General features: G+C 44.8%; 1 protein-coding gene across 1 annotated transcript in view; it reads left to right on the forward strand.

Annotated features, from left to right (window-relative positions):
- The first annotated feature begins 12,420 nt into the window (after positions 1 to 12,420).
- RAB8B (RAB8B, member RAS oncogene family) overlaps positions 12,421 to 27,125 on the forward strand; it is a 78,115-nt gene continuing 63,410 nt past the window's right edge. The window contains exon 1 of the mRNA XM_077468523.1: positions 12,421 to 12,671. Within this exon, the coding sequence (XP_077324649.1) occupies positions 12,548 to 12,671 (124 nt within the window). The 5' untranslated portion in view covers positions 12,421 to 12,547. The remainder of the gene's footprint in view (positions 12,672 to 27,125) is intronic.

A 27,125-nucleotide genomic window follows, 5' to 3' on the forward strand; every position in this document is an offset into this window, starting at 1 on the left:
TCCTAAGAACAAACACTCCCCTGGCGTTAGAGGTATTTTTTGCCCTGTTATTTTCTCTATATATTCTGTTATTTTACTCCAATATTGATTTATTTCTGGGCAATCCCACCAGAAATGGAATATTGTTCCTAGTGTACCACATTCTCTCCAACATAACTTAGAGTTGGAGGCGTCCATTTTATGTAATTTATCAGGTGTAAAATGCCATCTCGTTAAACATTTATAGTTTACTTCTATTGATCTTATATCAAATACAGAGTCATATACCGAGTTGATCATTTGGGTCTCATCCACTTTATAGCCCAGGTCTTTTTCCCATTTAACTATGAATGGGATATTTCCTTGGACTTCTAATTCAGACAAGCAGTCATATAGCTGTGAGACACTATGTTTAAGTGCTGTTTTCCTTATATATAATTTTTCCATTGGGGTTAACCTATTTTCTTTTCTTATTGGTTTTGGGATGGAACTAACAAAGTGTTGCATCTGTAGGTATTCCCAATCTTTCAATATTTGCCACTTATACTTTGTCATTAAGTCTAGTTTTGGCATTAGCTTCCCCTCCCTTATAATATCTTTTAATTGTAAATCCTTTATTTGTTTCCCTAGTAGTGTATCATATCCTGGTGAAAAAAAACTCGTGCCCTCGAGAGGGATTAGTGGTGAATTATATTGCCATTTATTTTTACGGTGTATTGTATCCCATTTTTTCAGTGCTGTTAAGGTGATTTCATGTGTGGTGTTACTAATAAATCAGAATTTTGGTGGAATCCAGATATTTTTTTGTAATTGTGACCCCATCAATATCTCCTCCATTTTTACCCATTTCTTTTTAGTGTTTAAATTAGTGCTTTCAACCACTCTCGTTAAAATAATTGCTAAATAATATCTGTATATATCTGGTAGTGCCATCCCTCCCCTATTTTCTGGTTAATAGATTGTATTTTATCCTAGGTTTTTTATTTTGCCATATAAATTTTAGAAATAAAGATCTTAATATATTAAAAAAACCAATTGGAATGTTTATCGGAAGCATTTGCATTTTATATATAATTTTTGGTAATACCATCATCTTCAACACATTGATTCTTCCCATCCATGATATCGTTCCTTTATTCATCTTCGTAAGTAACGCTTTTACTTCATTTATTAGTGGGATATAGTTAGCCTGATATAGCCCTCAAATTGTCTTTGTTAATTTGATCCCTAGGTATGTTATTTCTTTTTTTTTCCCATGTAAAGGGAAATTTATACCGTATCTTTTCCTCTTCCTGCACCCCTAATCCAATGTTCAGGATAACTGTTTTAGTTGGATTTATTTTAAAATTAGAGAGGGCCCCATAGTCTCTGATCTCCCTTATCAGGCCTGGCATCGATGTTTGGGGGTTGATCATATATAGGAGTATGTCATCCGCATCCTGTGATCCCTCCTGATCGTATTCTGGCTACAGTTTGCACCAGTCTCACTTCTCCTTTGGGTTACAAAATTCTTGCTGCTCAGGTCCATGCTCCTCCTGAGAAACCTTGTGACCGCTGTGTTGTCCCAGAGAGTCTCTGTACAGCCATGCTCCAGACTTACCATTCTCACAAGGCTGCTGGCCACCCTGGGAAAAATCAACTCTTTTGGGCCATTTTCCAACAGTTCGGGTGACCTAGTCTACGTGTTGATGTAACCGTCTTCGTAGCTGCCTGTTCCGTGTGTGCTCAGAGTAAGACTCCATGACACCTTCCAGTGGGCCTCCTACAACTCATACCCAATGGAGATAGGCCCAGGACCCACCTGTCTATGGATTTCATTGTGGAGTTACCCAACTCCCAGGGCAACACAGTTATCCTTATGGTGGTTGACCGGTTCTTGAAAATGTCTCGTATTCCACTTACGAAATTGCACACTTTTAAAGAACTGGCTTCCATTTTTTTCTCTGGAGATCTTTCGCTTACATGTGCTACCCAAGGTGATCATCTCGGACAGGGGTAGTCAGTCTGTGGCCTGGTTCTGGTGAGCCTTTTGTGCACAGTTGCGTATGCAGCTTGCTTTCTCCTCTGTGTATCACCCGCAGTCTAATGGGGCTGCAGAACGAGCCAGTCAGTCCTTGGAACAGTTTCTACGTTGCTATATTTCTGACCATCATAACAGCTGGTCAGACCTCTTACCATGGGCAGAGTTTACTCACAGTAGTCCCTTGAATTCTGCTTCCCGATTGTCCCCGTTTATGGTGAACTATGGTTTCCAGCCTTCCATGTTGCCTGACTCATTTGTTCCGTAGAGTATTCCTGCATTAGAGGAGCATCTCCGTGATCTTCATTCCATGTGGGCACAAGTTCAGGAGGCTTTGCGACATGCTAATGATAGGTACAGACTGCATGCTGACTGGAGACACCTGCCTGTGCCTTCCAACCTGGCAGGGGACAGGGTATGGCTGTCATCTCGCAACCTCCGACTTTGTGTTCCCTCTCTGAAGTTTGCACCTCTGTTTTTTGGACCTTTCTGTATTCTCCGCAGGATTAACCCCGTGGCTTACACATTAGACTTTCCTTCTAATATGTATATCTCAAATGTATTTCATGTCTCCTTATTAAAACCTTTTGTCTGCAACCGCTTTACCACCTTGGTGCCACGTCCTCACCCCGTACACATTGAGAAGCATGAGGAGTATGAAGTACAGTCCTTTGTTGACTCCCGTAGTTTCTGTGGGTGCATATAATTCCTGGTGCATTGGAAAGGGTACGGTCTGGAGGAATACTCTTGGGTCTCATCCTTGGACGTACATGTCCCTGTCCTCCTCCATGATTTCCATAGACATTTTCCCCTCAAGCCTGGTGGTCCTCTGAGGGGGAGGGGTCATTGAGGGGGGGTACTGTCAGGGCTGAGCTCAGCCCTTACTTCTCTGAGCTGTCTGCTCAGCTATCGGCTAATTGCCAGCTCCTATATCTCCACAGTGATTCACCTGTTGATGATATCCTGCTCGCCAGTCCTGCTTACTTAAGCTGTCCAGCCCAAATGATCTCTGCCTTCGCCAACATCATAGAGACTTTCTCCTGCGCTCCTATTAAAAACAGGCTTGGCTAACATTCCTTCTGGCTCCAGATCCTGCTTGCTGTTAAACTACGCTGATTCCTGGCTTCCTGACCTACTGGCTTGTCTGACTGTCTGTTCTGGTTACCAAACTTTGGCTATGTTTTGACTAAGTTTTTTTTCTACTTACTTTTATTATTAAACAAGTGGGATTTAACTGTACTTCTTTTTCAGTCTGATTCATGGTTTCTGACACCTGCAAAATAAAGGCATAATGTATAATGCACTGCATACTAACAAATTATGTGAAGCTTACCTGCAAATGAAGTCCTCGTTGTCACCGCTTGAGGCCGCATCCATCTTCACCCATCTTTCTTCCAGGTCCACAGACTTCCAGCTGTGTGACTGGCCAGAGCCATGTGACAGTACCTATAGGTAAGCCTTATTATAGGCTTACCTATAGGTACAAACAATCAATGGAAGTTTACTTCCACTTTAAAGATTTCAAAAGGCATAAATTATGCATCTGTTTTCCTGACTACCTATTACATTTTTGAGGCCCTGAAGTTCCAGGACAGGAGAAACACCCACAAAATTACCACTTTTGGAAAGCAGATACTCCAAGGGATTTGCTAAGAGGCATGTTGAGTCTTTTACAGATTTAATATTCTTGATACATGTTCCTTGAACATTTTATTTTCTTTCTTCATATTCCAAGAACTTGTGGAAAAAATGTATATCTTTAAAAGGCTCAACATGCCTCTTAGCAATTTCCGAAAATCAATCAGTTACGATTCTAGAAAGTAATACTTCATATTCCCATCGCACACATTCCTGGATGAGCTCTCGAATTTGGGTGCTCCAGCAACAACCAGTTGGATCCTGGTTCAAGTCACAGTGAAGATATTTGCCAGCACACCATAGAACGACATAAATAGCGTCCAAACGGGTAATTTATTGCATGATCCCAACACAGGGAGAGTGCAACCTTTTGGAGTCACGCAGGAACCCTTCATCAGGCATGTGATAAATGTGGGGTAACAGTGAAAAGAATTTAAATAACCATCAACCAATCAGAGAAAGCGGAAAAAAAGATGAAAAAAACAAAGCTCCTCCCACCCCCAGACTGGTATGACATCACAAATCCCTTCAAAACAGTTCAAATAATTCAAATACATTAACACAAAATCACAGATTTAAGAAACAACATATAACAAATGAAGGGATTAGAAAAAAAAACATGCTGATAGTGCCTTTATAATACCTTTCTATTGGTGTTCTGGCGTGGGTCCCCAATCACTGTGTGGACAAACCAGCTGTCAGGGAGCATCACAATACAGTGCACGATCTTGCTATAGATTGGTGCCAGTGCAGGGATTGGAAGCGGGATGCTGAGAGGCTGAGCCAGCCCTTTACACCCCTCCACAGTCTGGCACTCCAGTGAGCCCTGGAGGGTCCCAGCAGAGAGCTGGTGCCGTGACAGTCCCAGGAAAACTGAGCGATCAGCAGTGTTTGATCACTAAGTTCTCACTGTAGAGCTGGCGGGGGACAGCTGCAACATCGAACTGATTTTCTATCCACCTAGGTGAGTATAATTATTTTTTTTCTTAACCCCATACTCTTTAATGGAGAAGGTGGGGGAGAGGGGATGGTGCCCATTGAGAAACTTTTCTATTTAATTCTGCCTGGAGACCCGAAGCAATTACCCATTGCTGAGCCAAAAGTTCAGAGATAAAAAAAAAGACGGGGCATCCCTGCAGTGAAGAATTCTCCAGGATCCAGCCTGCAAGACACAAGACATACATTCCAGGTAAGTTAGGTCACTAATAAAGCTGTTAGACTAAACATCCTCTTTAGCCAAACCTCAGCTTTAGTCCAGTGCTAAAATGGATCCTAGCTGAAGTGTCACAGTTTGTCAGAAACCATGAAATCAGACAGAAGTACAGTTAAATCACACTTGTTTAATAATAAAAGTAAAAAGAACAAACATAGTCAAAACATATCCAAAGTTCAGTAACCAGAATGGATAGTCAGCCAAGCCAGAAGTCAGGGATCAATGTAGTGGATCAACAAGCAGGATCTAGAGCCATAACTGATGTCAGCAAAGCCAGTCTTTAAACAGGAACGCAGGAAATAGTTTCTTGTGATGTGACCAAGGCGAAGGCAGAGCTCCTCTGGACTGGATGGCTTAAGTAGGCAGGACTGACGAGCAGCATCATCAACAGCTGAGTAACTGTGGAGAGAGATGGGAGCTGGCAATTAGCTGACAGCTGAGTGGCCAGCTCAGAGAAGGAGCCCAGCCCTGACATAGTTACACTAAAGACTTCAAGAGCTGGTCACTCAATACTATCGAATATCAAGTGTTCCATCTATCGTTTTCTTTATAAAACCAATTCTGATTACTGAATTATCTGAATGAATATAATTATGAAATAATGTTGCAAAAATTTGACTAACCATCCCCCCCGAAGGGAAACACCCAACCAATTGCTTTGAGTGCTTGGCTTGTAGATGTTGAAGAGGGTCTACATAGATAGAATCATTGCCCATTCCAACAGTAACTAGGTGGATTCGGTGAAGGTTGCTCTATGTATGGCACTGTCTTATCAAGTGTTTTTTACTAAACCAATTCAAACCATGCTTGTGTGTACAGTACATATATATAAAACCCACGTAGGCACAGGGAGAACATGCAAACTCCAGGCAGGTAGTGTTGTGATTGGGATTTGAACTAGGCAACAGTGCTACCCACTACACCACTGTGCCGCCCACTTCATTGGGTATACTGTTTGTAAGAGTTTACAACTACTTTAACAATCATTCCCTCCTGGCCAATTGCTTTGTCCTCCAAGATGGCTTGGCTTGAAGATATTGCAGAGGGTCCACAGAGATTAGAACATGCCCATCCCAACAATAATTGGATGGATTTGGTGAAAATTGTTCTGTATATGCCACTTTTTTATTTCAACTAATCTACTTGTAAACTGAAAATGCACAATGGAAAAATAAAATAAATGTCAACTTATGCTGTCCATTAACATAACTCCCTAACGTTGGATTTCTAGGAATGTACTAGTCAGGGCACTAAAACAATGAGCTTATTCATTGCTCAGATACCGAATCTCTGATTAAAGTTTAGGCTATTGACTATGCAATGAAATTACATAGAACAAATAGAGCAGTCATTTGTAGTATCAGTGGATATTATAATGGGATATATATTTATAAAACATTCCAGGGAAACTTTCAGACCCCTCAATGGGAAGGTCAGAGGTGTCTCCGGAAAATGAAATAATCCACCACGCCTTCTAGTGTCAAGTGCCTTCAGGCCAAAGGATCAGCACGTTACTTTCCACTCTCATGCAGCCAATAAATAGGAATGCTAAAATTCTCAACCATTCTGAATTCATTCATACCTTTATCAATGAAAATAAAGACATTTTGACAATAACAAATACGATACAGCAACACTGAATATGAGTTAAACAGGTTTACTGTACTAAGATGGTGAAACTATGGAAGTTTGCTGTGAGAAACCCATATATATTTGTTTAACTAGTTTTTAGGTTTAGGAAAAGTTTTCAATATTATATAATTGCATTTGAGGAATAGGACTATTCTTAACACCAGCAAACCTCCTTATCAAAACCTTCCAGTCTTTGGTTTATGTATTGTATTGAAGAAATATAGAAATCCACATCAGTCCCTAACCAAGAAAAGTTTCCAATCTAATATACCACATACTCTTTCTAAACAGTAGCCAAAATTGATTTTTAAATGATTTCCAAGGGCATTATGCTGTAGAGCAGTGGTCTCCAAACTGTGGCCCTTTGCTTGCCTTTATCTGGCCCTTGCAACACCTTTCCTTCAACTGATGTGTAGTGCACTCCCTTAAGGGCCATAGATGAACTGGATCCGTCACTTCTGCACAGCTAGGCACACCAAATTTTCACAGGCACTCCAAAGTCAGAGAACAGCCCGTGATTTTGTTTTTGCAATTTATTGTGGGCTAATAAGTTGAATAAAGATGGGATGTTATGGGATGTCCACTTGGCTTCAGCAACAAACTTTGCCAACAACTTTAGCGACATCTTCCTATATACAGTCTCCTTGACACTCCTCCTGCACTTCGCTTGCTTGCAGACTCCAGGTAGATCACTGTTAGTAGATCTGACAAACTCTCCATCAGATTTAAGCAATGGCCCCTTACAGGTTTGAACTCGAAGCCCCTTGCTGTGTTACAGAATACATTGACCATCTTGTACTTCTCCTCCTGTGGCTACTGGTCCCAGCACCACCTCTTTAGGGACTTCCAACCCACCAAGCTGCAGCTCCCCCTTTCACTAGGCCTTCAGTCCTCCAGACTGACTCTCTCCAGCCCGCACGGCTCACTCTCAGGAGATCTCCCATGGAAGGTTGATGTCACAGATCAGCTGCAGAGCTGATCTGTGTCTTACCTTTACTGCTGTAGGTCGACTGGCAGCTGTTGTTCCACTAGCTTGTGTTCAGCTCTGGCTGCACTCTACAGCTATGGATGTCGCCGGCTTCACCTGTTGCTTAATATATCATTCCTTCCTGCTACTTCCTGTCCAGCCCCCCATTTGCTTCTCTATTTAAATTTCTCTCAGACCAGTTTCTGGTTGCTTGAACAACGCTTGTCCCTGAGCTCCCTTCGTGTAACCTGTTTGAACCTGACCTCTCGTGAACTGATCTCTTGTGTACCGACTCGGCTAGTCCTCTAGTCACCTTGGCTCGCTATCCGGCTCTCCTTTGCTTCATCCATCCACCCTTGTCTGAAAGTGTCTTCTGGTGCTCCCCTAGCGAGCAGGTGAACCCGGGAGTCGTGACCTGGGGTTAACACTCAGCTAAGCCCAAACTCTTGTGAGGGGGTCCCTGGCAGAATACCAGCTGGCCCGTAGACTCCGCGCCCCGGGGGATCCCGAGTTACCTGCTCGCCCGTGGGCTCACTGTAGTAGTACCGTAACAGTTGACAACTTAATCACACCTTTGTCTTCAGGAAGAACTGGTTATATGTGGAAATCTCCCCCGTTCTAAGTCTCCAGTGGAGCTGCTCTACTCACGCTATCCTCTCTCTTGCCCCTGTGCATCCAAGAAGAGGTCATATGGTTGCCATTGGCCATAGTCTTGCCCCCATGAAGTCTAGGGGCAGCAAACTGGCCCTTTGTTTAGAAAGTTTTGAGTCCCCTGTTGTAGTATGTGCATGTAAGCTGATGACTATTCTGGAATAACAGGAAGCCCCACAGCTCTCATTAGGATATGTGTACTGAACTGGGGTACCAATATTCGTTTTTTCATTAGAAATTTTGTCATTCAATAAAAATGGTGCATTTTTTGCACACATTTGAAAAAATTAAAATTTTTACAAGCTTTACAGTTTCAAGCTTTACAGTTGTGTGTGCCCATGAAACTGCATTAAGTTTCAATACTAAATTTTCCATAGGTGACAATTTAACCTATTAACTCTGGTACCTCCTGGCCCTTTAAGAGGTTTCTGATGTGGTGGGGTAGGGTTTCTGATCATGTGACCACCGCGATTGGCTGTCACATGAACGGAGAGCTCCCAATCGCAAGTAGAGATCGGGAGCTTTCCTTTAGCCGTGGGTAACTGTGCCGGGAGTGCGCAGGGTGTACGCTCTCGTCAGAGCTCTATTTACATTCTGGTACGCATATATGTGGCTGCTCAGCTTTAAGGCCCACCTGCTGAGAGGCCGCATATACACTATATTACCAGAAGTATTGAGACACCTGCCTTTACAAGCACATGAACTTTAATGGCATCCCAGTCTTAGTCTGTAGGGTTCAATATTGAGTCGGTCCACCCTTTGCAGCTATAACAGCTTCAACTCTTCTGGGAAGGCTGTCAACAAGGTTTAGGAGTGTGTCTATGGGAATGTTTGACCATTCTTCCAGAAGCGCATTTGTGAGGTCAGGCACTGATGTTGGACTAGAAAACCTGGCTCACAGTATCCGCTCTAATTAATCCCAAAGGTGTTCTATTGGGTTGAGCAAAAAAAGGGGAGTTTGGAATTTTGAGTGAGGCATAGAAAAGATACTCAATGTTAAAAAGCATAAAATTTATTCTCTTACACACGATCAGACTATCCGGCCGAATTCGCCCGTGTGTGGGCTCTGGCAGACTTTTTCTTCCCTGCGGACAATCCGCCCGTCTGTGTGCTAGTCCGCTGGACTTTTGAAATGAACGGACTTGCCCACACATGGAGTAAAGTCCGTTCATTTTGAACATGGCTCCAGGTAGACGGAACTAGCGAAGAAAGTCAATGTTGCTGCCTCCATTGGCGAGATTGACTCCTCGCTAGCCCCAGGACTGTGACATCATAAGGGGCAGGGTCACCATGTGACATCACCCGGTGACCCTGCCCCTTATCCCTATATAAGTCGCCACATAACGTGTCCCTGCCATTAAGGCTGGAGAGAGCATCATGTCAACATCAGAAGGAAGAAGAACAGAAGAAGAAGGCGGCGACAGCGACAAGACCGGGCCAACGCTAGTTAAAGAGCTGGAAGAAGAAAGCGGAGGCCCGGCAAGAAGAACCGAAGAGCGGGACAAGACTCCCGAAGTCAGAAGAAGATCCCCGGACGGTGGCGGTGACGAAGGAGAAAGACGAGCTCCTCCGCTAGTAAAAGAGCTAGCAAAAGAGCAGAAGATAACGGAGGAGTCCGGCGAGAAGACCCCATGAAGACGAAAGAAGACCCCCGGAGCTGTCTAATAAACTACTTTAAAAACCTGTGTTGTGTTTTTTTATGTACACTTTTTTCCCCAGGTGAATGGGTAGGGGTACATCGTACCCCATACTCATTCACATAGGGTAGGGGGCCGGAATCTGGGAGCCCCTTATTAAAGGGGGCTCCCGGATTCTGATAAGCCCCCCGCCCGCAGACCCAGACAACCAACGGCCAGGGTTGTTGGGAAGAGGCCCTTGTCCTCATCAACATGGGGACAAGGTGCTTTAGGCACCCCCCCATGTTGAGGGCACGTGGTGTGGTATGGCTCAGAGGGCGGGGGGCACTCACTCGTCCCCACCCCCTTTCCTGACCGGCCGGGCTGCATGCTCGGATAAGGGTCTGCTATGGACTTTGGGGGGACCCCCACGCCGGTTTTTCGGTGTAGGGGTTCCCCTTTAAATTCATACCAGGTGACGGGACTAGCGAGGTGTCCATCTCGCGGGTGGAGGCGGCGACATTCACTTCCTTCACTTCCTTTGCTAGTTCCGTCTACCTGGAGCCAAGTTCAAAATGAACGGACTTTACTCCAGGTGTGGGCAAGTCTGTTCATTTCAAAAGTCCGGCGGACCCCCGCCATAGTCAGGCAGATTGTCCAGTGGACCTAGTCCCCCAGAAAAGTCTGGTCGTGTGTGTGCAGGTCTGCTCGTTCGGAAAGTCCAGCGGACCTCCGCTGCAAAGTCTGACAGTGTGTACATTTTTTGTTTTTTAACATTGACTATCTTTTCTATTCCGCACATGCCTCATTTAAAGTCCCAAAACCCCCTTCTTTTTTTCTATTGGTTGAGGTCAGGACTCTATGCAGGCCAGTCAAGTTCCTCCACCCCAAACTCACTCATCTATGTCTTTATAGACCTTGCTTTGTGCACTGGTGCGCAGTAAAGTTGGAACAGGAAGGAGCCATCCCCAAACTGTTCCCACAAAGTTGGGAGCATGAAATTGTCCAGAATGTCTTGGTATGCTGAAACCTTAAGAGTTCCCTTCACTGGAAACTAAGGGGTCAAGCCTAAACCCTGAAAAACAACCCCACACCATAATCCCCCCTCCATCAAATTCAATGTTCATAAAGACATGGATGAGCGAGTTTGGGGTGGAGGAACTTGACTGGCCTGCACAGAGTCCTGACCTCAGCCCGATAGAACGCCTTTGGATGAATTTGAGCAGAGACAGCGAGCCAGGTCTTCTTGTCCAACATCAGTGCCTGACCTCACAAATGCGCTTCTGGAAGAATGGTCAAACATTCCCATAGACACACTCCTAAACCTTGTGGACGGTCTTCTCAGAAGAGTTGAAGCTTTTATAGCTGCAAAGGGTGGGCCAACTCAATATGGAACCCTACGGACTAAGATTGGGATACAATTAAAGTTCATGTGCGTGTAAAGGCAGGTGTCCCAATACTTTTAGCAAAATAGTGTACGAGTACCACCGGCATTAAGGCGGTAAAACCCCCAGGATTTATGCATGAATAAGGCTTGGTCCACACCTACAGGTGCATGTTTTTTGTGCATTTCCACTTCAGTGGACTGCCCCATGTGTGAAAAACAGATCTCAGACTCTTTTCCAAAACCGTGGCACCATGCGATTTCGTGTGCATGAAAACATTTTGTGTTTGCAGATACCTGGGGGTGCCAGTAACAATTAACGCTTTTCAATGGTGATTAATAGGCGATATTATCATCCATTTACAGCCAACCACATCTGCGTCTGTTCAGGTCCATTTTTTAGAATGCAACAAGACTGCGTCCTTTTCTGTTTAGACGGATCTGACTAGATGGAAACAAATGCTGCCTGGTTACGCCTGTTCCATTTATGTTTGTTTTTTAGGCAAGAAACTTGATGTCGTTGATATTCAGGTTCATAGGGCCAAAGACAAGCAAGTCAAGCCTGAAGTGACACTATGCTCAGGTGTAAGGAGCCACAACTGAAGTACACAGGACTTTGGATGTTGAGCATTTTGAAGCTTCAATGTGTGAATAGGGCCTAGTGTATGGTTCTCACCTGTCTAGGATTCACCCGGACACTTCGGATTTTGAATCATATGTCCAAGCGGACTGAACCTTGGACACAATATTCTCACAGGGATGTGCCTCAGAACATAGCCTGGCAGGAGGGTGAGGGGGCACTATGCACTCAGCATTGTTATTTTCTTTGGAGTGCCCAAAAAGCTGCCCCAGGTCTGTTTATTAAAAAATTGCTGTGTGCCGCTAAAGTGTTTCGTGTTTGACTTGAAGAAAATGTGGCAACCCTAGCCTAGTGTGAGGAAGGACATTGTGAAGCAAACAGTACTGCCAGCAGAACAGAGGGCAGGAGGACCAAAGCTGACGGGACCCTTCAATGACTGAGGGTGTCGTTTTTTCTGCACAAGACTGGAGTTACACTTTATTTTGATATGGCCTGTCCATTCTCATTTCGCACACTAGAGGGAGTCATAGCGCTATAATCATCCACTTCCAGACGGTGGTACTACACACAACACGCATACAAGGCGTGGCCTCTGGTCAGCACAGCCTGCATGGAGAGGACTACATTCCCCTCTCTGCCTTGCGCCAGGACAGCTCATTAGAATGAAGAGGCGGGGATAACGTGGGCGCGTCACCCGTCTCCGGGGTGACACCGGACTTCGGGGTCCCGCCTCTCCTTCTCTATTGGCGAGCGAGTGGAAGGAAAGGTGACGTCATCAGTAGAGTCCCCCGTACCGGCATCCCATTGGTGTTCTGCGGTCCCGGCGGGCCGGCGGTGGCTCCTGTTCCCAGGGAGGAAAGTGTGAAGATGGCGAAGACGTACGACTACCTGTTCAAACTGCTGCTGATCGGGGACAGCGGGGTGGGGAAGACGTGCCTGCTCTTCAGGTTCAGCGAGGACGCCTTCAACACCACCTTCATCTCCACCATCGGTGAGTGCCGTGGCCACACCCACCGCTCACTTCCTTCCTTCCTCCATCCATCGCTTTTCTGCTCCCCGGGTCCCCTATACCGGCTCTGCCCAGCCACAACCTGCTCTCCTTCCCTGCTACTACTCTCCAGGCTTCATACAGCCCAGAGCGGCCAGTATAGAGCCCAGAGCGGTCAGGGTAGAGTGTGTAGAGCCCAGATCGGTCAGGGTAGAGTGTGTAGAGCCCAGAGCGGTCAGGGTAGAGTGTGTAGAGCCCAGAGCGGTCAGGGTAGAGTGTGTAGAGCCCAGAGCGGTCAGTGTAGAGTGTGTAGAGCCCAGAGCGGTCAGTGTAGAGCCCAGAGCGGTCAGTGTAGAGCGTGTAGAGCGTGTAGAGCCCAGAGCGGTCAGTGTAGAGTGTGTAGAGCCCAGAGCGGTCAGTGTAGAGTGTGTAGAGCCCAGAGCGGTCAGTGTAGAGCCCAGAGCGGTCAGTGTAGAGCCCAGAGCGGTCAGTGTAGAGTGTGTAGAGCGGTCAGGGTAGAGTGTGTAGAGCGGTCAGGGTAGAGTGTGTAGAGCGGTCAGGGTAGAGTGTGTAGAGCGGTCAGGGTAGAGTGTGTAGAGCGGTCAGGGTAGAGCCCAGATCGGTCAGGGTAGAGTGTGTAGAGCCCAGATCGGTCAGGGTAGAGTGTGTAGAGCCCAGATCGGTCAGGGTAGAGTGTGTAGAGCCCAGAGCGGTCAGGGTAGAGCCCAGAGGAGGGCAGGGGGAATCCACTGGCTACCTAGGTTCTGCTGACTGTGTCTCTATGGGAAGATTTCACTCCATTTCCTGTCTGTGATGCAACAGGAAATCCCTACAAAGTTAGAGGTTCCTCTTCACTTTTTTACACCAATAAAAGTAGGTGGCTGAGCTGGTTTTTTTTTTTTCTACCCCCCCACCCTACCCCTTACGACCACTCAACACGTGTGGCGGCTAAAGGGTGGGTTTTAATGCTCTCGTGCCGCACATATGTGTCACTGGGTGGTGTGATTGTATTCTGAGAGTGCTGTCAAAGACGGAGCTTCAGCTGGACTGAGATTGTTTACAGCAGGTGTGGGGGCAGCTATTCCAGCCGCTCAGCAACGCAAACTACCCGATTCACACAACCACATTACAGTGGGGGGCAGTGAAAAAAAAAAAAAAAGTGCGGCAGTCCACACTGTTCATCAACGCAGTGCAGTGTAAGGCAATCCACCGTATAAACCCATTGATTTAAAGATTTCAGAAAACAGTTACATTCCCAGCATGCCGGGATCGCTAACTGTCACATTTGCTTGTACTGTCAGACCATCCAATAGCTGGTGTCATAACTGATCACATGGCAGTTGGGGATTAAAAACAAAGGCCAAGATGGCAGCTTCCTTGGCTGAAAATGACAGGAGGGTTTACTTCTACTTTAGTGTTACTAAACCCACATTAGTAAAATCAGTCTATATGCAGTAAAGCACGCTTGTTGTACTCACTGTGGAACCCAAGGGGTTAAACCTCTGCATTGTGCTAAAACAGCTGTTTGATCCCGTCTTCTCTGGTCCTCCTCTTCTTCCACTGTCCCCAATATATATTTCCTGATAATACAGAGCCAGAGGACAGGCTGCACATAAGCTCACCATACACTATATGAAAAATCGGCCAAACCCATTTTCGAAAAAACCAACATTCGGCCGCGAGCGCAAACAATAGTGCCGTCATGTAATGATCAAAAAATCGTTCAGTGGACATAAATTAATGCATTTTTTGTGTGTGTGTGTGTGTGTTTTTTGCACATATACCTTGTGCAGACAGTTTGGACAGGGAAACGCATTAACCTTTCAATTTATCATTCAGTTGGGAGAAAATTTCCAACCTTGTCCTTCGTTTTTTCGGCTCAGAGGCTCAGAAATATCCCAACAATTATGGATTTTGTGCCCATTAACTGGCCGAAAAATGAACAAGCTGTCTAAATGACCGAATTTCAGCCGATTTTTCGTATAGTGTATGGCCAACGTTAGTTTTGTGTGTATTGCTAGAGTGTGGTGTATTTTTTATTTTTTTTTCTCTTGGGAGGGTGCATGTGATCAGCACAGGGGCCCCGCAGCCTCATAAGACAGAGGAGAATAACTCCTTCAAGCTTTAACCAGACACTGATAGAAGTCACAAGACTGCTATATACTGCTGAGGAGAAAAGGTATTTAGCAGTTTATAGTTACTAAAATAATTGCATTTCCGTGTTCTGTGGGAGACCATATATAGTGAATGCAGGGTCCTGTCACTCTGAGAATTCAATAAAGTTTTTATTTACAAAGAAAAAAGTGCAATGCATTGCAATTGGCAGTGCTGGGATCCCACTGTACTGCACACCAGCTGCTGCATTGACTGGTGTGAATTCTCCCTGAAACCGGTAACTGACAGGACCAGCCTCCAGTTGTGACAGCGGTCACATGATCGCTGATCCTTCCCACCCCTATACATTCAGAACTATTTGAAGGGACACCAGGGCAGGCAGGAAGGGGTTAAGCTGCACAGGCAGTTGGACGGGGTGTACACATGCCATGGCTCTGATGCTTTGTGATGTGCAAAAATGATCCCTCCCTGTTGTGTTGGGTGGGAAATACTACCACTGAGTGCGACCCAATCAAGTGAAACGCTAGGCTGGTGGTTGTGGTGTTCCCATTAAAGCATCTCATTCAGCTGTCCAAAAAAAAAATCAGGTAGTTAGGTGGCAGCAGTATCGCCTCCTGTGTGCCTGACAATTGTACCCCCCCTCTGAAAAGTGATCCACTGCACCTCACTCTTCAAAGAGCAACACAGGTATAAACAAGCCCCTTAGTTCACTCTCTCCTTGTGTTCTGGTGACACCTGGAAAGTCTGGAGGTGATTGTACATGATACAATCTGGTTGTACAGTCTTCTTTATGGTGGTCATGCACCAAATGATCTGATGGAAGGATTCTTCACAAGATCGGATGCTTGAATAATGGAAAAGACGCACGCTGCGTTTATCAGTCGATTTTTGAGTAACACGGATTGATTTTGATGCAATTCTGCTGAGTGGTCTTGACAGAAAATCTGTTTATATGGAACGTTGCTTGTTTGGCACGATGGTCAAGTGTATGGCACATCGAGTGATCTTTTCAAACTTCAGATCAGACTATAAATCTATTAAATATGATCGTATATAAAATCAGTCCCTCTATGATCACCATCAGATCCACCTTCATCTACATAGTGTATGGCTGGCCGTAGATGATTCCACCATGAGTTGCAAGAAAGAAAATCGCTTAATTTCCTCAACAGAGTGTGGAATCCCTCCCACAGCACTATTGTATTCTGGCATGGGGGGGGGGGGGATGTGCGCACAGGGAGCCTTATTGACTTGCAGAACACGATTACTGCTAGAGGCTATAGCCGCCAGCAATGATCACAAGCACGGAAAAAAAAAAAAATTACGACGTGTTGATTGATGGATTGACTTTGGGTAAAATCAGCCTGCCCATACAAACTCAATTGACTTGTTTAGGTTTGTCCTATTACATGGTGTTGGTAAGTTTAATGCCACGTACACACGATCGGACATTCCGGCAACAAAATCCCATGTTTTTTTCCCGACGGATGTTGGCTCAAACTTGTCTTGCATACACACGGTCACACAAAGTTGGTCGGAAATTCCAAACGTCAAGAACGCGGTGACGTACAACCCGTACGACAAGCTGATAAAAATGAAGTTCAATAGCCAGTGCTGCTCTTCTGCTTGATTCCGAGCATGCGTGGCACTTTGCGTCGGAATTTTGTTTTGCTGGAAAATTTAAGAATCCGCTCTCAAATTTTGTGCAACAGGAAATTCCGGTGGAAACTGTCCGATGGAGCCTACACATGGTCAGAATTTCCGACAAAAGGCTTCCATCAAAATCCGACCGTGTGTATGAGGTATTTGCATGCTTTGAGAAATCTATTGATCTTTTCCAATGGGAATAATTCATCTAGAATTGACAACCCGTGCGATTAAATTGTCACACACTGGAAAGTGGATTTTGAACTCCCACCCACCCCGGCATCCCTTTTAAACTGAATGCGGGGAGCAGGAAGGATTGGCAATCGTGACCACTATCACAGTGGTCATCTGATTGGATGCTACCGCTCTTTAGTTTGCACTGAGCGCTGTCTTTGGCACCTCTCTCTGTGCTGGTACTGTGCCCTGAGCGTGCTCTCAATTGACCAATACGGTGATAATGGTCAGTAGGACTGATGGTGTCAATCTGTCTAGCGAGAACTCAGATTGCAATAAAAACATGGTGCAGGAGAGGGCGGCTAACCCCTTTTCCCCCCTTTTCCCTTTTCATTTGCCTCTCTGATGTCCTGTTTGCTGTCTCGGTTATAGGAGTCCCTATAGGTCACAGCATTCCAATAATATCCAATCAAGGATCTATTCTTTGTATGTGTTTTTTACTTGGTGAAGATCATGGGGGGGAGGGGAATGTATACAACTGTCAAAAAAAAAAATAAAAAAAAAAAACAGCCAGTGATGTTTATCAACATTGCTCAGCGCTGAGAGATAAAAGGAAACGTATCTTCGGTTCTTTTAGAGATCAAAGGTAAGAACTTTGGTCTGTAAATGAGATCAGTTTAACCACTTAAAGACTGGGCCTTTTTCTGACACTTGATGCTTAAATCAAATCAATATTTTTTGCTACAAAATTACTTGGAACCCCCAAACATATATCTTTTTAGCAGAAACTCCAGAGAATAAAATGGTGGTTGTTGCAATATTTTATATCGTACTGTATTTGCATAGCGGCCTTTCAAACACAATTTTTTGGGGGGGGGGGGAAATACACTTCAATGAATTAAAAAAAAAAAAAAAAAAAAAAACACACTAAAGTTCCGCAAATTTTTTTTGTATAATGTAAAAGATGTTACGCTGAGAATCGTGAGCTTTATTCTAAGCAAAAAAAAAATTGTGATTCTCATTTTGTCCAGAATCGCACAACTCTACTATGTTCCTACATATGGTGCCACCATGGAGAAAGAGGATGGCTAGGTTCAAACAGGAGGAGGAGGCTGAGAGCAATAGATGTTACTTTTCTGAAAAAAAAATAAAAAAAAAATCTATATATTTCTTTTTTAACCAGAGTTTAGTGTGAATTTCAGAGCCTAAGGCCCCTTTCACACATGCGGATGGTATGTCCGTATTTCATCCATCCGTTTGCGGATGAAATATGGACATACATTCATCCCTATGGGATAGCGGGTGTCTGCGGATGAGCATCCGCAGACACCCGCTATTGTCCGCCTCCGCAACAGTCCGATTCTGCAGACGGAGGAAAATCCTATTTTTCTATCCGTCTGCAGAGCAGATCGGATGAACACGAACAGATGGTCCGTGCTCGTCCGATCCCCATAGAGGAGAGCAGAGAGCTGACAGGGCGGTCCCTGCACAGTGTGCAGAGACCGTCCTGTCCGCCCCTGGATCAGCGGGGACAACGGAGTGATCCCCGCTGAGCGAGCGGATCATCACGGGGCGGATCATTACTGATCCGCCCCGTGTGAAAGAGGCCTAACTCTTTGTAGCACCTCTAAAATTATTATTTTATTACAAAGAAAAAAAACACTAAATAATAAACAAATACTAAAAATAAAGCTTCAAATTCTATCCTATACAAACCATAGATATATCCATGCGCCTGTTAAAGCAGAACTAAATTGCCTTGTCGGTGCCTTCTCCTGTGTGCCGATCTTTGGCTGCCTTCATTGGCCCGCACACAGAGACTGACCCGACATTGTAAGCTGAGCTGCTTATGCACAGCTCAGTTTATAGTGCCAGAGAAGACGGCGAGCAGGCAGGTAGGGGCATTTTATTGTGGAAGAATCGCTGCATCTCTCTTCTACTATAAAGAGCTTGCCTTCTCGCTGTTTGTTATAGTGGAACTATAGTTCCACGTTTAAAGGATTGACCCTGATACTTCTTGGTATCCACCTCCTTACATATCCCTTAATAATGTACATATGTCATGCAGCATCCATCATTGGCTTACATAGTTATGCTGTCCATTTATTTATATCAATTCAATCAGTAGAGCAGAGAATGATACCTTCCTGACACGTTTCACTGTCTGCTTCTTCAAGAGGATAGCATAAATGTGGGTATAGTTCAGGAGTTTAGGTAAAATATCAAGTACAACTGACCCCAATTATACCACTTTCATGCATCGATGACATTGTCACATGTATCATAGTGCCTCTACCCAAAGGCTAAAAACCTTCCTTGCTCACCTTAAAGCAGAGGTCCGCCCACCACTGCAAAAATTAAAAGCCAGCAGCTACACTTGCCTGTCCTGGAGTCCAACGATGTCGGTACCACAGCTGATGTTCCCATCAGCTGTCAGGTGCATGCCGCCTCCATTGCGAGTAAGGGAACCCGACAGTGAAGCCTACTGCGCATGCGCGAGGCTCCACTCTTCTCTCCTACTGGCCCGGCGGCCGGGGAATGAGGAGGGAGCCCAGGCGGTGATGTCAATGCCTGCGGCTGAGGTGTGAAAGGGAGAGCAGAGCTGCGGGGGGGGGGGTGGGATGTGAAAGGGGGAGTAGGGGGCTGTCATGTGAAAGGGGGTGCAGGGCTTCAGGGGGGGCTGTGATGTGCAAAGGGAGGCCAAGCTGCGAGGAGGCTGTCATGTGGAAAGGGGGCAGAGCTTCAGGGCGGATTGTGATGTGAATTGCGCTTCAACTGCAAGGAGGCTGTGATTGGAAGGGTGGCTGTGATGTGAAAGAGGGGCAGAGGACACTGCTCTAAAGGGGAGATTGTGATGTGCAGGGGGATTGAGGACACCGATGTAAGAACAGGATTGTGATATAAGAGGAGGGGAGGGGGAAAGGATGTGAAGGATCTCAGTCATTGCACAAACATGCAATGCAGACCTCCTGCGGGAAGAAGATTTCACCGATTGGACCTCCACAAATTTTTATTCAATGGTCCTGATGTAGGGAGACACAACTCTGGGCTCTGCATGCAATAGTGACTCCATAGGATGCTGAAAGAAAGGAGCTGCCCTGAAACAGGAAAATTGGGGCAGTGGTCATGGCACCAGCTTAAACTGGAACCTAGACAAGGATTAAAAGTAAAAAAAAAACAAAAAAAAAAAAACTGCGTACTCGGGAAGTGATTAAATAAGCTGCCGAACATGCTTAAAACTGTGGGCTTAATACCACTTTAAGGACCCAGTCACATTTTATAGCTCTTTTTGTACGCAGGGACATGTATTGCAATGCTGCATACACCCAGGTAGACACTTCTCAGTTCTTCTGCACAGGAAGGTAATGCTAAATGGGAGCTGTGAAACAACGGACAGAATGAAGCCTCCCTACTACTTTATTGTGCTGTTTTTAGGGAACATTTGCTGCCTCCTCTTCTTGAGAAATGTGTCTCAGACCTGTGCACATCTGTCTCTGTTGGCTGCACAGGGGTCTCAGATGGACAGAAAAACTGTTGCATAGACTTTGCCAAATGAGAAGCAGATTTGCATCTGATTTTGTTGCTAATTTGTCGAATATCCCCCATTGTGTGCTGCAGTGCTCTGTAGAAAATGTGCATTGTGTTTGAGCTTTGCAATGCCATTCAAAGGAATCGCAATGTGCATACATATCGCATTGTAGTACTGTGTGGTATACAGCCATGGCACTACAGCCATCAAGTATGTTTTTGTTAGGAGGATGATGTGAAAGGATGTACAGGGCAGAGCAGCAGCTCTAAATTTCTCAGAATGCCAAGGTATCGGCTAAACTCCTGGAGGGCACCCACAGTGCAAGGGTAAATGCTTGCTACAGCAGAACTAATATCTGCAATACTTATCTCTGCTTTAACGGTCCGACGCCTGCGTGTCTTGATTGGCCAGGGTGGATGTAACTCCTGTGAATGTGTGGGAGTTCATTCATCCCTGCAACTAAGCAACTGTCTGGCAGTATAAACTGAGCTGTGCATCTACAGCTCATTTATTTTTAAAGAAGATTATGAGCAGGCAGGTAGGTTTATTTTATTGCAGGAATTACATTGCATGTACTAACAAGTCTGCCTTCTTGAATTATTTTTTTTTTTTTTTATTTAGACTTTAATTCATAGGGGTAGAGGATTAAGCTGTAATTGCCTTTTTCCTCCCTCCAGCAGGCTTTAATCATACCATGCAACCGGTCCCCCAAAACTTCTCTAAGGCCGCGTACACACGGGCGGACTGTTCGCCCAACTTAGTCCGCTGAACAGTGTTTCAGCGGACAATCCGCTCGTGTGTCCGCTTCAGCGGACAGTCTGACGAACAAAGTTTTACGGAATTTCCGTAAGACAGTCCGTCCAAACTTGGTTTCAGCAGACAGTCCGCTCGTGTGTAGGCTAGTTCGACAGACTAAGTTTGGCGCATGCTCAGAAAGGATTTACACGGCCGAAGGTTGCATTGCAGTGTATTGGACGTCGAATTTCTCGTCCCGTCGTACGTGCCGTTCACGTCATCGCGCACGCTTTCAGCGGACTGTATGCTCATCGTGTGTGGTCAAGTCCGTTCATGCAAATTTTGAACGGACTGTCTGTCGGATTGTCTGACTAACTAAGTTGGGCGAACAGTCCGCCCGTGTGTACGCGGCCTAAGGCAGCTGGGAGTCTCACACTAATGCTGACAAAGTAAAGAGGGAGGGCACAGCCATCCAAGTGTAGATCTATTAAAACATAGGGTTAAAATAACATGCACTCACATGTTGCTAAAAAGTGTTACATCATCCCAACCAAGGGCTTCATGATGGATCTCTGCTGGGTGGATCACAGAATGCAGAATTCGCCAGGGGTAGGGCCTGGTTTAGAACAGAGTTTTGGGGGGGGGGGGGGGGCCTGGCTTAGTATGCGGAGTTTGCCAGGGGGGCAACGGCCTGGCTTATTATGCAGAGTTTGCCAGATGGGGTGGGCGCAATGGCCTGGCTTGGTACGTGGAGTTTGCCGGAGGGGGACAATGGCCTGGCTTAGTATGCGGAGTTTGCCGGAGGGGGACAATGGCCTGGCTTAGTACGCGGAGTTTGCCGGAGGGGGACAATGGCCTGGCTTAGTACACAGTTTGCTGGAGGGGGGTAATGACCTGGCTTAGTACACAGAGTTTGCCGGGGGGGGCAATGGCCTGGCTTGGTACGCGGAAGTCTCCGTGTTAGCAGGCAGGCTGATGTAAATGACCTCATACAGCAGATTACTCTACCCCAAGACTTAGGCTTAGTTCACACTGACATTAAGAGCAAGCATTTGAGAGGCATTAAAAATGCCCCTCAAATGCCTATGCACAAGATATAATAACCAGCACATTGTGCTGTTCACACTAAGCATTAGCGTTGCATCGCTTCAAAATTGAAGCCTCATGTCGAGTCAGGAGGCATTTGAGGCCTTTCAGCGCCTCCCATTCAAGTCTATGTAAACGCTCTGCAAACCCTCTAGTGTTTTTGGCGCGGTATGGGTGCAGTGAATTAAAACGCGCATAGGGCGTTTAGGGGGCGTTTAACACTTTAAAAAAATAACCCATTCTAAAGCTCATTGATGTCTGTCTGACGCCCATGCTAATGCCATACAAACGCTATAGGAGCATTTGTTGAGCGTCAGTAATTTAGTCAAATGTGAACAAGCCCTTAAAGTGGCTGTAAACCCTTACAATCCATTTTTTACTACAGGTATAATAAGACTTACCTGTAGCTACCCCAGATATCTCCCTGCACGGTTTAGGAGATATCCCCTGTATCTGCATACGTCATCGGCACATGCGCACTGAAGCAATGGCATGTTTGTGTAGTTGCTGGCGGCTCCCACGCGCATGTGTGGGAGTGACGTCATCGCGGCTGCGGTCAATCAGTGTCGGAGCCTGCGATATCCTGAAGTAATTCCAGGAGTGATGTCGCCAGCCGGAGCTGTGTACTGGGACCGCAGCAGGTGCTTCGATCTAAGGTGAATATTTCATAATGCGCTAGTATGCTATGCATACTAGCTCATTATGCCTTTGTTTTGCAGGTGTTTTTTTTGTTTTTTATTTATTTTTTGTTAGTGGGTTTACAAACATACAAAACAATAATAAAATCACTCGAACAACTGAGCTCCTTATAACATTGCAGCAGCACTCTTGTCATATAATTAAAGATGGCAAGCTTCAATCTAATGTTCATATATGGAAATGATGTGATTCAGTGATGTCATATGTAGTCATCAATTGTGAAGAAGCACCTTCCACCAGAAAAAAAATCCTCCACGTGAGATGATCTCCCCTTTGGGAATGCACTAAACACATATGCAGAGATAATGTGCATACAATCTCAGACTGAATCTCCACCGTTCTGAATGAACTCCCACCGTTTTTACCAATGTATTATGCAGGGATTCATGTGAAAAGAACAAATCGGCCACATAGCGTAAGTCTGTCAATCCACATTTTAATTCCCAGAACAGCCCCTTACAATATATACGTACCAAAAAATCATAAACTTAAGCGAACAAAGTGCCAGTGCATGAATCGCCCATTAGCTGGTAGTAATTGCAGAGTGTGTATGAATATCAGCATTCCAGCTGTCCATAAAACGCACGCGTCACTTCCGGAAACCATCGTGATCACGTCCATGATGCGTTTCGTCACTTCCTGTCTTCGTTTGAGAGCGTGGTCTGGAAGATACATTTATATGGAGCTCAAGCATGTCACCGGCCCACGTCGCCCAGACCACCGTGATGTCTAACCCAGCTGGCCGTATGGTTCTCAGCCACACATGTAAACAAAGCAGCCCTGAGGTCGCCGTAGATTTGAAATGGGCAACATTGGAGACCGGCTATTTAAAACGCAGATATGCAATTCATTACATACGTAAATGAATGTGCATAATTAGTTCTGATTAAAAACAATGGTATATGTGCATTTATAAACGTAATCCGGTACATAATCAATTCACAATATAAGAAGCCACCAACTTCTAAATATGTGTAGTGCTAACGTATGACAAAACACATAAAACTGCACATTTAAAATAATAATACTAACGTGTAATCAAGCTCATGGGTCTGCATATAGGAGTATATGTAAAATGCGTGAGGCTCCACTCTTCTTTCCTAAAAAAAAATTACTACCACTGTAAATAAATTAAATAAAATCAGAGTGGGGCATATGAATATACTACTATAAATATATACAATACAGCAGCAAACATCAAAGCATAATAACCAATAGAATAAATTTTAAAATATATGTGTGTACACAAATGCACAAATTCTTATGCGCATGCAATACACACACACACAAATACCTATCTAAATAAGCGATCATGGGTGAAGAAGGCGAATAATAGACACTGCAAAATAGACCTTTTTTAAAATTTGGTGTTATTACAACAATACTGTAATTTTATCAAAATTGACTCAAATCGTTAACATCCAAACTAAAACTGAAATTAACCAGACCCCACTACATATCCCTGATAAAACAGTTGATATCTAACTCAATGTTTAAACCTTTTGGGGAGAGCGCCTCTGTTAGATATCCATTGAGTTTCTCGTTTTGATAACTCATGAATGAGATTGGATCCTCGCCAATGGGGCTCTAGATGTTCCACACCCCAAAATTGTAAACCTGATGGGTCCTGGTTGTGTTTTAATTTAAAATGGAGGGATACATTGTGGTCCTTGAATCCTACCTTAATTTTCTGGATATGTTCAGCTATCCTGACTCTTAGCATCCTTTTGGTATGCCCTATATACAGGAGATTGCAAGGACATTTTAGAACATACACCACATGTGTGCTATTGCAAGTTATGAATTGTTTGATGTCAACTTTTATTGTTCGCAGGGGAACTAAATGTTTTGAGTCCTCGAATTTTGGTTTTGAGACCTCCCTACAGGCCTTGCATCTTCTACACGGGGGAAAAAAAAAACACTTTTGTTCCAAGGATTGTGGCCGCTCTAGTGGATCAAGAACTTTTGTAACCACTCAATCCCCAAAACTGGGTGCCTTTCTGTAGATAAATTGTGGTGCAGATGGTAAAACAGGACTTTGTTTTTTTTTATCCATTAAGAGGACATGCATGCCAGCGTTGTCAAAAGATGGACTCAACCTCCTTTATATTGAGCATTAAATCCTGAGATGAATCCCCATTCTTTATTCATATAGGATTTCACGATGGTGTTATCTTCTTCTTTTTCGTTCAAACATGTATTTCTTGGAATAGAACCTAATTCTTCAATCACTTTTTCCAATAATTGCGGATCATATTAGTCAAAATTTAGATTGAAGGACAAAGTTGGTATCTTCCGAGCAATTTCTCCTGACCCTCATAATCTGCCCCTTTGGAATATTTTTAAGCCAAAGAGGGTGATGGCCATTAGAGGTCGGAAGATAGCTATTTCTATCCGTTGCCTTAAAGCGGAGGTCCACCCTAAAATGGACCTCCGCTCATCGGAATCCCCCCCCCTCCGGCGCCACAATCGGCACCTTTCAGGGGGGAGGGGGGTGCAGTTACCTGGATAATCCAGGTAACTGCACCCACTTCCGGGCTAGCTCTCTGCGGAAAGGGGCGTACGTTACGCCCCTTTCCGCAAGCGCCCGCCCCCTTCAGCAAGTGCCCCGCTGCCTGCTGGGAAACACACAGCTCCCAGAGGCAGCGGGGACCGTCCGGATTGAGCCGCGTGGCTCGCGCATGCGCAGTAGGGAACCGGTAAATGAAGCCGAAAGGCTCCATTTCCTGATTCCCATACCCAAGATGGCGGCGGCAGGACCCGCCAGACGAGCGAGCGATCGGCTTCGGGTGCCGACATCGCGGGCGCGCTGGACAGGTAAGTGTCACTATTTAAAAGTCAGCAGCTGCAGTATTTGTAGCTGCTGGCTTTAAAAAAAAAAAAAAAAACGCGGAGTCCCGGTGGACTCCCGCTTTAAAATAGACTTTTGTATCTAATTTATCGAGGAAATTAATTTCTTCAGTATGGAACTGACAAGTCAACCTGTTGTTCAATACTTGTACTGTAATAGTGACTCGCTAGTCCCCACCCAAATAAAAAAGAGGTCATCTATAAAACGTCTGTAAAAAAAATAAATAAAAAAAAATCAATTAATCACGCATATTTTTAAAAAAACACCTGGTCTTCCCACTCAACCAAAAAAAATTTGCTAGACTGGGCCAAACTTTGCACCCATAGCAACACCTCTTAGCAGCTATTATTATACTAAAAATAGTTGTGGGGTAGACAAAATTCAAGGGAATGCCCCAAAAATGTTTTTTGATTATGCGGTAAATCATCTTTTTGGCTCAGGGCCCAGTTTAAAGGCAGGAGTGCGTCTTCATGTTGTATTACTGAATATAGAGATGACACCTCAGCTGTTACAAGTATCACATCCGGCCTATCTATCAGGTTGACTGTCTGAAGACAATTAAAAAAATTCTTCGTATCCCTCAAATAGGATCCTAGTTTTTATCACACTATTTTGTAAAAAATTTGTCCAAATATTGGCCCATTCTTGAGGATACTGAATCTATGCTGTTTACTATGGGCCTAGCTGGAGGATTAACTGGATCCTTATGGATCTTAGGCAATGTATACAGAGTTGGGATACGACTGCTTGAGGGTACCAAAAATCTATTTTCTTGATTGATAGTATTCCTGTCCGGAATCCCATATCCACCAAGATCTTTCATTGGTCTCTGTAGGGCTGAATGGGATCCTTTTCAAGTAATCGATATGTCTCTTCATCCGATAACATCTCACTAATCTGCCTATGGTAAAATTCCTTCGAGAGTCACACCACTCCTCCTCCCTTATCTGCTGGCCTTATCATATCTTTTATGTTTCTCCAGCATTTCTATACCCTCAAACGCTTTTAAAATGTTATTAAGCCCTATTGTTAAAGATGAACATCACGTTGCAGCACTTGCATGCATTCTTGTTTGGTAATCCATGTTGTTTACAGTCCCTCCAACTCAGTACAGGCATTTTTGTTTATCTGTTCCATGTTTGCAGAGACTCTGCTGCGTCTATCTAGCCACTCTGTGCATCAACAGGCGGTATCTAAATGGTGCCTATGACTGCCCACCTCTTATGGGTGACACTTTAGGACCGGCACGCCCCCCCCCCCCCTTTTTAATGGGATTGGCAGAGGAGCTTTCTGCCCCTGTGATAGCTGGACAGAATTCAGGGGCGGTATTGTCACTGGAGTCGACAGATATTCATTTTGTTGCACTGGGGAGATTTTCTGCCACTTTCTGCCCTGACAAGTCCAGAATATGCTTCTCTCATCCTGTATATTATCTAAACTCCTTCAATCAGCATGATCTATTTTTAATCCTTCTGTTGCTAGCATTCAGTTGCTTCCTGGTTTCTGGCTTAGACCAAAAAGGCTCCTGAGATTCGGGACACCATATCTGGAGGAGAGGCTTTCTCAGCAAACCCTCCTGCATGCATGCCTGAGCTAAGGGCAGATGGATTTCAGAAAGTAA

This window comes from Lithobates pipiens, unplaced genomic scaffold (genome assembly GCF_037356315.1).
Source record: "Lithobates pipiens isolate NorthernLeopardFrog02 unplaced genomic scaffold, aLitPip1_a1.2 Scaffold_8, whole genome shotgun sequence".
NCBI classification, from domain to species: domain Eukaryota; kingdom Metazoa; phylum Chordata; class Amphibia; order Anura; family Ranidae; genus Lithobates; species Lithobates pipiens.